Source organism: Pristis pectinata, chromosome 13 (genome assembly GCF_009764475.1).
Source record: "Pristis pectinata isolate sPriPec2 chromosome 13, sPriPec2.1.pri, whole genome shotgun sequence".
NCBI lineage: Eukaryota > Metazoa > Chordata > Chondrichthyes > Rhinopristiformes > Pristidae > Pristis > Pristis pectinata.
Genome location: NC_067417.1, coordinates 33,642,434 through 33,657,491, shown reverse-complemented (window position 1 = coordinate 33,657,491; position 15,058 = coordinate 33,642,434). Strand labels below are relative to the sequence as shown.

The following is a 15,058-nucleotide window of genomic DNA, read 5'->3' as shown; positions in this document are numbered from 1 at the left end:
TGAAAGTCTATGCTTGTCTTTACTTTGCCACCAAGAGAAGCACATCCAGTCTGACAGTGTGTTAAGATTGAAAATCAAAATCAACTGATTTGAAAGCAACAGCAGGAGACTTGCTGTAAACACTAAATTTACTTTCCCAGCAAAATTTTGTTTTGTACTAAGGATATCAGCTTGTATGCACCTTCAATCACAGTACAGCTTGAAATAGCCTGCATTTTCAAGATAACTGTTTCTCATTTAGTTCCAGTTAAGAGTCCTGAACAAATGTTGCACCAAAAAGACTACAGCTCGATACTTCTTTCATTATTCGTGAATAAACAACTATGTTATGAACTGACAGCGAAGCAACAGGATCATACAAACAGCCAGGTGCCCAAGTCAGTGAACAGAAGATTAACAGAAGTCTTACTTTGATCATGATTTTTCTCTAGTTTTCTTTTGGAAAACACAACGCTAAAACAATTATTTACTCTCATGTGGGCACACTGTCAGTGCGAGTAAAATTTCCTGTTAATTTCAGCCACATGAAAATGTTTCTGTTAGTTCTTAAAGTTGGGGAAAATGTTAGTCCAGACCCAAGGCTACAATGAGAGCAAAACTCTTAGCATTTACCATCATTACAGTGAAACTGACATAAGCTTCAAAGATGATTTCTTCCCATATGTAATTTAACACAGAAATCAATGTATTCAGTGATGCAGCCCTCCTCTAAGGGTTGCACTACTTTGCAGTCTTTTCCACTGCAATCAAAGGAGATAAATTTGAATGGACAATAACTCTTAAGTATTTTCGAACAATTCCTGGTGCAAAATACCCTGGAAAAAAAGTGGCACTTTCTTGCATAAGATCTGAGACTTTTTAAAATGCCTTTGAGGGCATAATAACCACCGAGTAAAATATCTGGCTAGAAAAGATTGTTTTATATCTGTGGAATGTAATTCCTTGCCATAAATATTTCACAATATTATGCACCAGAAAAAAAGTAAAAAGTTTACTCGTGACATTTATGCTTTTACCATATTAGCACATTAACATTCCAATTTTTCTTCCACTTGGTAAAATGTTTAAAATATTTGCTAAAAATTGTGCTTGCAAATCCCAGTTCATTTGCTGTGAAAATCTTTTGGATTTCAGGTGTCCTCTACAGCTGATAACAACTGACTTCAGAAAGGAGAAATTTGTCTCTGAGATCACTCAATTTTTGTGGCAGCTCACTTTGAGGTCAAGGATGAGTAATCTTGCTTGGCTGCTCTCAGTGATGTCCAGGCATTACCAAAAGACAAGGTGCAGGAAGTAACATGACAAAGCTGTAGTAAGTCAAAGCTCAGAAAATGTAAATCAATGTCATGCCATCAGGAGTGCACTGATGAAGAAAATTTCAAATAATTGTTTTTACTGCAGTCGATGCAGTCAACTTGAGTTGTATTCTTTTGGTTCTGAATTCCAATAATGGGGAATAATTATTTTGTATGAAATTGCATGTTTATAAACAGTACATTTATGATTCCACTATGTGAAGGGAGCAAAGGTTGTTCTTGTATAATAAGAAGACAACAAACAATTAATCTTTAAGCTGCATTTCAAAGGCTTTTTGAAAAAGTCCTCTTCTCTACCCCATGCTTTTACCAGTTAAAATGGTGGACAAGGACTGAAAGAATGGCCACTTCAATACCATTCATGATATCTTCCTCAAGAAATGCAGGGAAACTGTTATTCCATCGTGGGAATAATATCCAACCTCCATTCCCAATTTGCTTATGGACCTTGACAAAGATGGACGAAGAGATTACATGTGCAAATCTCTGCAGCAGTGAATTTGAGAAAAAAAGATCTAAAAATTCACACGGTGTCCTGACATGTTGCTGCAACATACTCTTAGCTAAAGTTGGACTACATTCAATTAACATACATGCTAACCGAGAAGTAAGACCCAACCAACCACAAAAGCAGCACAAGAATGTCAACAAAGACAACACATGTAGATGAAAGAGCAATGCACCATGAATTGTCCATAACTTCAGATATGAGCATATTCAACCATTTTACATGGCAAAAGGAGAAAAGAAAGTAGGCACAAAAGGGAACTGTAGTTCAAAGGCAAATTTAGAAATTACTAAAAGATAGAAGTTCTGAGGGATGTTAAACACCATGCCCTACAGAGAAAGTTTTAATTTTTGATCTTCTGTGTTTTTTGCATTCTGAAATCGACAGTATTCTGTTTTTCAAGCCAAACCTTCTAGTCAGGATAAAGATATTGTGTGTTTGACTTCAGGGTAACAGCATAAAAAATAATAGTTTACTGCTCTCACACAAGGTTTTCAAATTTATTAAGGTATGCTTAAAACTAACAAAAAATATAGCACTACATAATTTCAATTATGTAAATGAATGCAACTTAATTTTTAAGAAATCTTTACATATAAATCTGTACCTTTTTTGAATAAGATAGTCCTCAAGAATATCCAAGCAGCGCACCATCTGGGAGAAAATAAGAACTTTATGACCCCCTGCTTTCATCTTTGGAAGCAGCTTGTCAATTAAGACCAGTTTACCAGCTGACTGGATCATTGCTTGTAGATGAAAATGTGGAACAGTTGGACTGTGTATCTCTCTGAACTCTCCGAGAATCTTTTCTTCAGCACCTGGCATCAAAAGGAACATTCATGACATTGCTGGACAAATAAACTGCATCCACAGATGTAAAACTCTTCATTTCAATCAAATGAATATTAATATTTAAGTTATAGTAATTTACATGGATAGGGGAGGTTTAGAGGGCTCTGGGCCAAACATGGGCAGATGGGATTAGCTCGCTCGGCAATACAGTTGGCATGGACAAGTTGGGCCAAAGGGCCTGTTTCCATGCTGTACAACTCTAACTTATAGCTGACTTGGTAGCCAAGGGGGACTGGGGAAGGTACCCGAGGCTAAGAATTCAAATATCAGATTGTAATATTCTACTTTAGGTTACATGCTATCATACCTGTGAAACTGTACATTAACACATCCAACAAATAAAACACATTACAGAATGGAATAATTCCATTGTCATGAGAATTTGTAATTTAATCGAAGAATAAATTTTGTAGTTCTGACTGGATGAAAAAGAGGCACAGACATAAGTGTCAGGTAGATCCTTCTATATTGTACTTTCTATAATTTTCTGAAAATGTCTAGCAAATTTTGTTCAAGCAGTGTTGGGAAAACCACACTTCTGATAGCAGCATGTGTGTGCACTAGTTTGTTGTATTCTACCAAAATGCAAAACTAGTCTTTTGAAAAAATGCTTCACAATTTGATTTTTCCACCCTCAGCATCTCCAATATACAACAATGACAAGTCACAGTGACAGTGCTGCTACCCTCAGGTTTTCTCTTCCCACATTGCACTGATCCAAAAAAATTCAGTTACTATGCTCCTAACTCAGAGGCCTAGATAGAAGAGCAACGATAAAAGAGTTTAAATACCACTGCATCATCTGTTAATTAAATGATCTGTAATTCAAAAATAAGCATCAGTAATGCAGATCATGAAACTGTCGGGTTATCACAAAAATCCACCAGGTTCACTGAGCTCCTTACTTGTGTCTGAACTATACAAGGCTCCAGACTCTTAACTGCATTCTTAAGCTATTTTCAGTTCTTCATAAGTGTCTTCACCATGTGGACTGCGGCGGCTCACGACGGGTTTCCAAAGGACAATATTGATCTTGTCAGTGAAGTCCACATCCCATAGGAAAAAAAAACTTAGTTCATTTAAAACTTTATTGGGATACCTGAGCTGCAGCTCTGTTTCTACTTTCCACCCGAGCCAGCAGATTGTGGATTCAAATCTCTCTCCAGAAACTTGAGCACAAAAATCCCGGCTGAGACTCTGAGGCAGAACCAAGGATGGTGGCACTGCTGGAAGCACCATTTTTCAGACAAGATGTTAAACAAAAAACCCATCTACTTTCTCAAGTGGATGTAAAAAGTCTTATGTGCCTTTTTCCAAAGAACAGTAGGTAAGTTATCCCTGGTATGAAGAAAAAGAGACTGGAGATGCTGAAATCTGAAACAAAAAAAACAGAATTCTGGTCCGTGGAGGCAAAAGATGCAAGTCAATGTTTTGCATCAGGATGGAGAGGGAAGAGGAAAGATTGCCAGTGCAAGAGGTGGGTGGGAATAGAGGCAGGTGGGTGGGAATAGAGGCAGGTAGGTGATAGGAGGAACCAGATGGGGAGGTGACGATGGGCTGATGGAACCCGGTGGGGTTGAGGGGTGGGGGGTAGCGGATGGGAGAGAAGAACAGAAGAAGAAAACTAAGCAGACAAGTGAGTGTGTGGGAGGAGAACACTGGGGGAGTGGGTTACCTGAAATTGCAAAATTCCATGTCCATACCATTTGGTTGTAAGCTATCCAAGCAGAATATGAGATGTTGTTCTTCCAATTTGTGTTTGACCTCTCTGGAGCAATGGAGAAGGTCAAGGACAGACAGGCCAGTGTGGGAGGGGAAAGGAGAGTTAAAATGACATGCAACTGGAAGCTTGAGATGGCTGTTGTGGACTGAGCGCTGGTGCTCCACAAAGAGTCACTCAGTTCATGCTTGGTTTCACCAATATAATGGAGGCCACTTCATGAGCACTGAATGCAGTAGACCAAGTTGGAAGAGGTGCAGGTGATCCTCTGTCTCACCTGGAAGGGCTATTTAGTTCCCAGGATGGTGGTGAGAGAGGAGAAGGGACAGGTGTTACCCTTCCTACATTGCAGGGGAAAATGCCACGGGACAGGGAGAGGTGGGTGGGGAGGGATGAGTGGACCAGGGAGTCATGAAGAGACCGGTCCCTGCAGAAGGCAGGGAGAGGGGAAGATGTGACTGGTGGTGGGGTCATGTTGAAGTTGGCAGAAATGGCAGAGGATGACGGGTTGTATGCAGAGACTGGTGGGCTGCAACATGAGGACCAAGGGAACTCTATTGCTGTTCTGAGAGAGAGGATGCGAGAGCAGGTACATGGGAAATGGAGGAAATGAGTGTGAGAGCTCCCTCAACTATGACAGAGAGGAAGCCTCATTTCCGGAAGGAGGGCACAGATCGGACATAACATGTGGTTTTCCACTTTAAGGCTTAAGAAGAGATGTGGTAGAGGCGGAGAAATTGAAAAAAAGGGATGACATCCTCACAGGAGGCAGGGTGGGAGGAAGAAGTTATCCCTGGTGTTTTCTCAATAGTAAATCCTCTGTAAACATCACAAAAACATCCAATCTGGTCATTATCACATCATTCTTTTTTGAAATTTGCACAGTGCAAGTTAACTGCAACTTCTCCTGCAACCGAAATAGTTTGTATAAAAAAATTGCCTGGCAGGAGAAAGAGGCCGAAAAGTCAAACTTTGTCATCGTGCTGTAAATTGTTAAGATTGCACAATGAACTTTTAAAAGTTAGCTTTGTTTAAACTCAGTTATTGATACCTTTCAATGCCTCTGCAAGAGATATAAATTGCTATCAATCTAACAGGGCCTGACATTTTAAGAGATAAGCAAACCAACTAAGATTTTCTACAGAAAGATATAAATTGAATACTTTCACTAGTTGGCAGTGCCAAGAGTAAAAGTGAAGTTATTGCATCTCAAAATTAGATAAAATAGATATCTTGGATTTCTATCCCCTTACCACTGCCTACTCTAGGCGCATATAAAATCCTGCCTTTGAAACTAAATGCAACAGCATTAATCTTCTAATTGTTATCAATCAGAAAAAAATATTTTGTTTACGTGCTAATTTGACTTATGATGCAACTCACTGCTGTTTTAAAGATTAGATAGTAATGATTAGATGGACAATATTAAGACACCCAATTTCTAAATGACTTCCGATTTTACGGCACTATTGTCATATCGACAGTAACTAATTGAAAGCTGGCCAAGATTCAGGGAATTTCTGTTGAAATTCCTTAAAGGAAAATGGTTCTGTTGAATTAACAGAGCTAGAAAATAAAACCCAGCACTTTCAACTGTATAGGAATATTAAGTAAAGCAATTGTTTCAGAGAGATCGTCAGATTCTTACCTTTTATAAGGTAGGGATGATTACAGCACTTTCTAAGCTCCATCATTGTGTTGACGAGATTTGGCACATTTGCCTGTCCAGCTCCTTTGGATAGGAAAGTAAAGTTTCTTTCCAGGATTGCACGATAATATTTCTTTTGAATATTGGTTAGTTCTACTTCAATGATGGTCTCCTCTTTAGGAGCCAGCTTCTTTTCTACATCCTCCTTTAAACGCCGCAGCATCATGGGCTTTAATATTGCCTGAAGCTTTTGCACCTAGAAAAAAAATCATGCATTTGGTCATGTTTGTCTTCTATTAAATGCATGGACTGGGATGGACACATGCAACATAATCAAAGGTACTTGAAGAGCAATAAGATACGTTAATTGAACTACGGACCTAAATGTGCTGGTACAGCAAACCAACAAACAAGGAGACGAAGGGATCTTCTTGGTCTAGCAGCTAATTCTGAAAGAGGATGCCTCCACTGCTTTATATTAGTAAACAAGTGAAGTGACCTCTTCCCATCCCTCTCCCCCGACAATGAACTGCCTGTGTAATAAATTTTTAAGAGATTTCTTCCCGTATGATGAATTATTTATATGATTGTCAATCCCTCTGCTTAATGTGGACATAAATTTAATTTTGATATTACATTACTTCATGCTTTTCATGCTGACTTATCCAGTGGTGGCCTTTCAGTGTCTTCAGTCTGTTAATGCTTACAGATTGAGTCATACAGGAAGTTTATTTTGTTATCTTGCTAATCCAAACATGCAAGTCAAACCTACTGAGTATGTTTCAAAATACGGTTGTCTAGCATTGCAGGGATGTTGGTAAAATTCTCCAATAAAGCAGTGAGGTGCAAGTACAGCAAGCTATCAAAAAGCAAATTGTCAGTTGGCCTTTATCACAAAGGATTTGCAATACCAAAGTAAAGTAGTATTGGTGAATTTGTAGAGCTTTGGCAAGATCACATTTGGAGTACTGTATGCATATCTGAAGAATAACATTCTGGCTTTAAGTCAGGACAACTTACATCTATAAGAGTGATTCCTTGGATGAGGGTCTTGTTCTATGAAGAAGTTTAGCCTACACTCATTGAAATTTAGAAGAATGAGAGTTGATCTCACGGAGACATGGATTCTGAAAGGGACTGACAGAGGAGATGCCAAGAGGTTGTTTTATCTAGCTGGAGAATCTAGAACTAGGGAGCATATTTCTGATGTTCAACCGTCAACCTGGACCATTAGCTCCATTTCTCTCTCCACTGATGCTGAGCATTTGCAGCATTTTCTATTTTTAAATCAGTTCACTGTTATTAATCAGCATCAGAATTATTCCAATTTTAAATACAATTTATATTTTAAATTTAACTTTACAAGTAAGTCACTTTTCTTATACCTGTGCTTCACTCTTTAGATCTCCAAATTCCTGCATGAATGTATTTTCTGATGAGAAACGCTGAGGCTCCAGGAAGTGGAGCAAACTGAACAACTCCTCCACCGTGTTCTGTAATGGAGTTCCCGTAAGAAGTACCTTATGTTCCTGGATTGAGATAAAAGGATTTGTACTTCATCATCAGGTTTCATAAGTCACATATCAGGAAAACCAAATCCAGCTACCTCCCTTCCTTGTGCTTTTATTTTGAGTTAGAAACTCACAACTAATCCATGGAGGAGGAAGGATAAGAAGGACCCTCTCCAAAAATTAATGCTACTTTTGATGTTGACATGTTGATTTCATCAGTACAATCCTAATCAAAGCAGTTCAGCTCTTTTTTTTTGAAAAAGTGGGACTAAAATTTTAGTTCTGTTATCAAGATAATTCGCTCAGAGTTAATGAACCAAATAAACTTGGATGGACCTCTCATATGATAAAAATGAACTCTTGATCTCTCAACCTACCTCATCTTGGTCTTGCACTTTATTTGTCTACCTGCACTGCACTTTCTCTGTAACTGTAACACTATATTCTGTTTTTGTTTTCCTTTTGTACTACCTCCATGTACTTAGGTATGGAATGATCTGTCCAGATGTCATGCCAACAAAAGCTTTTCTCTGTATCTCAGTACACAGGACAACAATAAACCAATTACCCAAACTGATTCAGTTACCAAAGGAAGTGTGCAGTGACAGAACCAGTGATTTAATAAAACTATTCTGACAGTTCCTTTTATGCATCTAAACTATTATCTTTAAAATGCTATGGTTAATACTAATAAACAATTCAAAAGAACTGTAAGCATTTACTTGAATATCTTAATCTTAATAAGACAACAAAAGGACTGAAAAATCCCACTGATCTCATTTATTACATTAGTTCAATTGCTTGCTTAATAATTAGCAGAAAGCAAAACAAAATAATCAGGGTAAAACATCACAAGAATAAACAAAACTGCCCAGGATCTAGTTTGCTTTGGTTGGATTTCAGCTATAACATCCATTATCAACTATGTTAAATAATGTGCAACAATTTTCCACCAATTTTATAAACACACCAGATTCATGATTTTCAGTCCTTCCAATAATTTGCAGTTTTTATTTTTCAGTCTGTGAGCCTCATCAATGATCACACAGCGCCACTCAATTACGTTCAGTTCCGGACAGCCACCCAGGATCATCTCAAAAGTAGTTATCATGGCATTAAATCTGTATGTTCCCCGAAGGATCCGGCCCTAGGGATTAGGAGCAAAAATCAAAAATCATGAGGAGATCTACATCCTGTTTTCACACTAAAACAATTCTCCCTTACAGGTTTGGCAAAACTGTAACTGAAGTTACCAGTGATCCGAGTGATCATTTAAATGATATCCCCCTCCTCAGGAAAGGATAAACTACAGTGAATTCTCTAAAAGAAAGGTGTGAAGCAAATGAAAAGCGTTTGAAGAATCCTATTAATTAGGCAGCAAAGGAAAATGCAGACAAATCCAAAAGGAAACATAAATGAATTTAACAATTTCAGGTAATTGCTATCTGTGTTAATATCACGACTGTCGAGCTCTACTGTTTATTACTGTATATATTAACTCATTTTTCTCTCTCGATTGACACCATCTGATCTGCTGGATACTTCCTGCAGATCTGACCTGCATTTCACAGCTGTTATATGTCCTTTTGTTTTTTTCACTCTAATTTCCCTTCATCAACTTATCAACCAGATGGCTTCTGACCACAGCGATTCTAGCCTCACCCGTTCATAAACATACTCCGTTTATCCTATCATTCTCCCCACCCCCTCTACAACATAAAACTAACTTGTTTTCTCTCTTTCCCAGTTCTGATGAAAGCTCTTCGATCTGCAACCTTTACTGTTTCTCATCCCACAGATGCTACCTGTCTTGCCAAGTGCTTCCAGCATTTTCTGTTTTATTTCTGAGTTTCGGCATTAAAGCTTTTATATGAACTACCAGACACTGGTGCCACATGCCATTACATTACCCTTTCAATTCCAATGGAAAAGCTACAAAATGTTCACTTTTTGTTTCACACATTTTCTATCAGCAAATGTTCATTAACATTCTGATGGCAATGACCTTTACTGCTATTATATTTGTGAATTTCATGCTGAAATTATTAATAAGTGATGAACAATAGAACTTTTCCCTTTTTCTGTAAACATAGTCAGCTAGAAGTATGGATCAGCTTTTGGGTAAAACTCCATCTTCTGGTTCAACCACAGTTATCATAATCCTACAATGAATATTTTTTCAGTTGTGGATCTTCAGCAATGGGCAACTAACTTTGAACGATAAATTAGGGAGAGGCTCCACAACTAGGTTTACACTGGATAAACAAAATTTATAGAGTTGCGCAAGAATTTGTAAAGTTGGATGTACTTTGAAACCTTATGAGCAAGCACCTTAGTCAAACTAAGAGAACATTAGATTGCTCAGATTTTACACAAAGATTGATGACTATATAGTACATTCTGCTTGGGTAAGAAGTTGAAACAAAAGCCAAAAGAAAACAGATTGTTTTCTGGAGAACGCAACCAAATAACATACCGTGCACACACATCTTGCCTGAAGTTTTTTGAACCATTGTCAGTGCTGTACTACAATAGCATAGGATACTTTTCCAATTTTGAATCCATAAACACAGACAACAAAAGGTGCTTTCAGCCATTAACATTTATTTATCCACCTGCCTCCTTCCATGTTGGCAGTGTTGAGAATGGTGGCAATTCTGAGGGAGGCTGTCTCTTTAATTCTGTCACTGAATTGGTGACATTGTGGTTTATTATTCCAGTCACTCAAAACTGGCACGAGACCAATTAATCTCACTTCAGTCATCTTTGCAGTCATCTAAGGTGGACAACTTATCTAATCAGGCTGACATAAAAGCAAAGCAGGTTCTGGAGGCTACTGGCCCCAAAATTGCTATCAAAATGACAGGTGAGACACAATAGCTCATATTGTAATTCGTGAAAAAAATGTCACAACGTTTGATCCTGAAGGATTGATTAAAATTAAAATTTAAGTATTGCTGTGGAAGTCCAGTGGTTCTCTGTTGTTGCTGCCCATTTAATAATGATGATATTTTGCCAACTGGACAATTAAACACAAAGATCAAGAAGTTATCATTCGATCTTCTGATTGTAATAGTTGGAAGTTATTTTAACATAATTATAAGTTTAGGGACTTTTACTCTTTTCCCCTCTGTCAATCAATCTTTCTTGTCTCTGTATCGATTTGATACTAGATTTACTACTCTAAATTACACCCGACTCTGTTTTTGTGCTGTTATTTCTAACATCCTTCAATCTGATTGACAGAGGAGATGCACAGATCCTCCTACATTCAGGTCCTATGTACTATGTAGTTTGCAACGTGCCCTTTCTATCTTGTGTGCACAACAACTCGCAAGCAAAGATCGTTAATAGTAATTGACCAAAAACAGCTGAAAACTGCTGGACTTCCACAGCAACTTTTGAACTTCATTTTTAATCAATCCATGGCATCAAAACTGTACTGTGAACGTTTCCATTAATAGTTGAATTATCATAATATTGTTTCATCCTAAATACATTTAAAAGAAATGTCTCCACAGTGCAGGAAAGTCTCACAACTACATGTTACTATTACAGATGGTGGCTAATCTGGATGCTTTGAATTGTCACACAGGTTAGTGACAACTGTAAATTGTCCCCACTGCAGGGGGTTGTCATGAGACCTGTTGGGATGAGATGTTGTGAATGTGAAAGAAAAAAAGGTACTAGTGTAGATGGGTGCTTAACAGTCAGTGTGGATACAATGGGGCAAAGGGCCCCTTTCCTTTCGTATGACTGTAACATTTCATTGCTTCAGTCAGTCACAAAGCAGCAACAATATATGCTCTATTTAACTTCAACAAACACAATACCCATGATCAGAATGATTATTTGTTGTTGGCTTCTGTAACTGGTACCCAGATCAATGTGACACTAGCCAACTTTGTTAGCCCAATGAATAAGTAAACAGTGAACAGCTTGGATTCAACCCCAGGCACCATTCTTAATACGAGAACTACTGCTTTGACAGATGTGTGTTCTGCGTGGATTTTATATGGTATTGTCTGTGATATTATTCTGGTGAAAGTTTGAAGACGGTGTGCATTATCTACTTAAGGCACTTTAATACTGTGCTAATGTAAACAGCTCTTTTGCCACAGCAACTATTCACACAGCTGGTCTGTGTAATGCCCTTTGTTTCCAGTACAGAGGAAACTGGTTGTGTGACTGCAGTTTAGGAGAGTTACATGCTTAGGTTAGAATGCGTCTTTATAAAGTACAGAATAAAAGGAGCTAACCTCCTTAACATCCACAACTGAAACCACGATATAGATCAGGAAATACTCAGCAATGCACATTTCAGGTCAATGACCTTTTAATCACAAATCATGGAAAGACAACAACCTAAAATGTTAACTGCATTTCTCTTTCCACAGATGCTGCCAAACCTGCTGATTTTATCTGAGATTTCCAGGATCTGCGGGGTTTTTTTCCTGCTTTTTCAGTAACTGAAAGCATCAGATTGGATTTTAATTTGCCTGGAACAAAGCACCCTTTAAAAATGAGCTTTCTTAGCACATGAAATGGCTGGAACAGTGAACTGTAGTTTTCACGCAGTAAGACTAATCGTCTAGGTTGGTCTGACATTGGACTGTTTATAGCATTGAGCCAAAACTTAGAAGAATTTGTCAGTAAGCTCAGGCTCACAAAAATAAACAATTGAAATATGAAAAGTTAATTTTCGGCAATATCTTCGATGGCCACTGAATGTTAGAAAGGATTAATAATTTAAGAGTTCAACATTAGATATTTGCTCATCAATGTTTAAAAAATATCCATGTTCAAAAGCACTGAAATGATTCCAAAGGCGATGAATAATTAAAGAATATCATCCAAGTCAAACAAAATGAAAAAAGCTGAGTGTCTAGTCAGTTTAAAATCAGCTGATGGTTTAGATGAAAAGATTGTACCTCTGAGTCCCGGAAGTACATTTCATACTGTTGAATCATTTGTCTACTGATCATACTGCCATGATAAACGATGACGTTCAGGTCTGTCCATGTGCGAAATTCTCTTTCCCAGTTTGCAATTGTAGACAAAGGTGCAATGATGAGAAAAGGGCCATTCAAGCCAGTCAGACAGATTTCATCAAGGAATGTAATAGATTGGATGGTCTTGCCTAAACCCATTTCATCAGCAAGAATGCAGTTTTGCCTGGAATACAGAAATAATTATGTTCATTCTAGGTTCTTACACATAATAAATTTTCAGCTTTATACAACATGAAACAGAAAACTGAGAAAAAAGTTACTTGAGCAATGATATGTGGTGGGGTTTATTGCAATAGAGAATCTTCTTTGAGCAGCTATTATAAACAGTGTTGGTGTTAATTAAAAGGAATTTATATCTTCATAAACTTGCATGTTTCATTACCAATAATTAAAACGTCACAATAACTACACTGGCATTGGGGTTTCTACTCTAGTATTTCAAAGAAAAAGATATAACGTGTTTAGGAAAGATTGCTACATAGGGGTTGAGTTCGGATTTTGAAAATATTTGAATTGAGCAGTAAGTACTTCTGAAATTTTTTCCCAGAATAAGCAAAATCAAGAAATGTTTAAGTAAGTTACATGATCATGCAAGTTCTATATTGAGTAGCCTTAACAGTTTGACCCATTCTTGTTCAGTGCTTAGTTTCTCACTCATCATCAACTTACATTAATGGCCTGGATTTTGTTTGCCAATATGTTGTAAACAATACCAATGTGGAATTTTTGTGAGCGTGCATTTTAACATGGAAAATGTGTTTGGCATGGAAACCCCAAAGTTACTTTCAGTGCTTTAGGCCATCTGCCACAGGCCTCACCCTTGCGCAGCCTCTTTGTGGAAATCAAGGGAAAACAGCTGAATTGACAATAATTTATGAACTAGTCTTTTTATGCGAGATCTGTGTTTTGGAATGCATAAGGCCTTGCTCATTGCATTGCAATTATCTAGTCCTCCCAGAAAAACTGATTAATGTGCATTATAATTCTATCAAATGAATATTTCACAATATGACTGATTTTAAAATAAAAATAATTGAAATATAAGTAATTCATAATGTTTTAAATTCTATCTTAATTATGAGTGTAAAATTCTATGTAAAATATTAGCTAACAATTCTGCTTCTTTTTCCCTGGCATTCTTCTTGGAAGATCCTTAATGTGATTTCTGAAGAGCTGGTTTGATATCCTTCTGGCTGCTTGATGACAGGGATCACCTTGACCCAAGTCTGACTGCAAAATCCAGGCCATTAATGTAAGTTGATGATGAGTGAGAAACTAAGCACTGAACAAGAATGGGTCAAGCTGTTAAGGCTACTCAATATAGAATTTGCATGATCATGTAACTTACTTAAACCATTTTCTTAAAAAAAACCCCAGTGGTTTAATTATAAGGAGGGGAAAAAAAGACACTGCTTCCTGAACTCGCAGAATTCCATAATATTCACCTAACATTTCAGTGTACATTATTTAACCTGCTTTGTTGCATTCCATGGATTAAAAATTCTATTTGGCCAGTGCTACATGATCAGAGCCATTATATTCCATTTTATTATCTTTGCCTGCACAGCCTTTTAATTGTTGGTTCATTTTACAAACCAAACAGTCATGCTCCTCCTTTCACTGGATCTTATTTCATAATCTGTAATTGGAAAATATTGGAACTGAAGATTTTATTTAAGTTAAAGTTGCCAGCACCTTTGGGCAAAGTATATTTCACTAATTGATGTTTACAAATGAGCACAATTACTTTGATCACAAGCAAAGTATACAGTAGGAATTCCTCAATGTACAATATCTGTTACTCCGTGAAACTGATGCTTTGTTTGGACTTAATTTGTTAATTTTATGCTCATTCCCTCAAGTGCTGTGAATAACAAACAAACCTTGTTATACATCAGAACATGACAAATCTCTGCACAGAACTGGAAGATGAGCAAACCAACATAACAAATTGTAAATTTCGTTGTAATTCAATATGAAATATAACAGTCAGCACAAGACCTGAACAATATCAATCCCAGTGAGAAACTGCAGTTGTAGAAAATCTTCATTAGAACTAAAATAAATTATACAATGGCATAATGGTCAAACTTCTGAACAGTTGGAGCTCTGGACTACTGATCTGAAGACGCAAGTTCAAATCCCACCACGGTAGCCGAGGAACTTAAATTCAATAAATTAAGTGAATTTGGAATTAAAAGCAAAAGCTAGTGTTATTAAGATTAAGCATAAACATACCAGTTTGTTGTATAAACCCCTTTTATTCACTAATGTCCTTCAGGGAAGGAAATTTGCTGTCATTAACCAGTTTGATCTATATGCAAAGCCAGACCAAGTACTGTGGTTGACTCTTAGCAATCTCCTCAATTCAGGGATGGACAACAAGTGCTGGCATTGACCTCCAGCATCTACATCCCATGAAACAGAATAAAACAAAATTCCATTCCAATATTAAGCACTTCAATTTTACTCACAATTAAAAGTGATATCA

At 37.3% G+C, this 15,058-nt stretch overlaps 1 protein-coding gene across 10 annotated transcripts in view; it reads right to left on the bottom strand.

The window, feature by feature from the left end:
- The window catches only part of chd9 (chromodomain helicase DNA binding protein 9), a 210,421-nt gene that overhangs the window by 60,277 nt on the left and 135,086 nt on the right, over positions 1 to 15,058 (bottom strand). For all 10 annotated transcript variants that reach the window (XM_052028372.1, XM_052028375.1, XM_052028373.1 and 7 more), the window contains 5 exons: positions 12,487 to 12,730; positions 8,526 to 8,702; positions 7,430 to 7,573; positions 6,045 to 6,300; positions 2,432 to 2,642 (listed from right to left, as the gene is read on the bottom strand). In XM_052028372.1, coding sequence (XP_051884332.1) covers positions 2,432 to 2,642; positions 6,045 to 6,300; positions 7,430 to 7,573; positions 8,526 to 8,702; positions 12,487 to 12,730 — 1,032 coding nt within the window. The remainder of the gene's footprint in view (positions 1 to 2,431; positions 2,643 to 6,044; positions 6,301 to 7,429; positions 7,574 to 8,525; positions 8,703 to 12,486; positions 12,731 to 15,058) is intronic.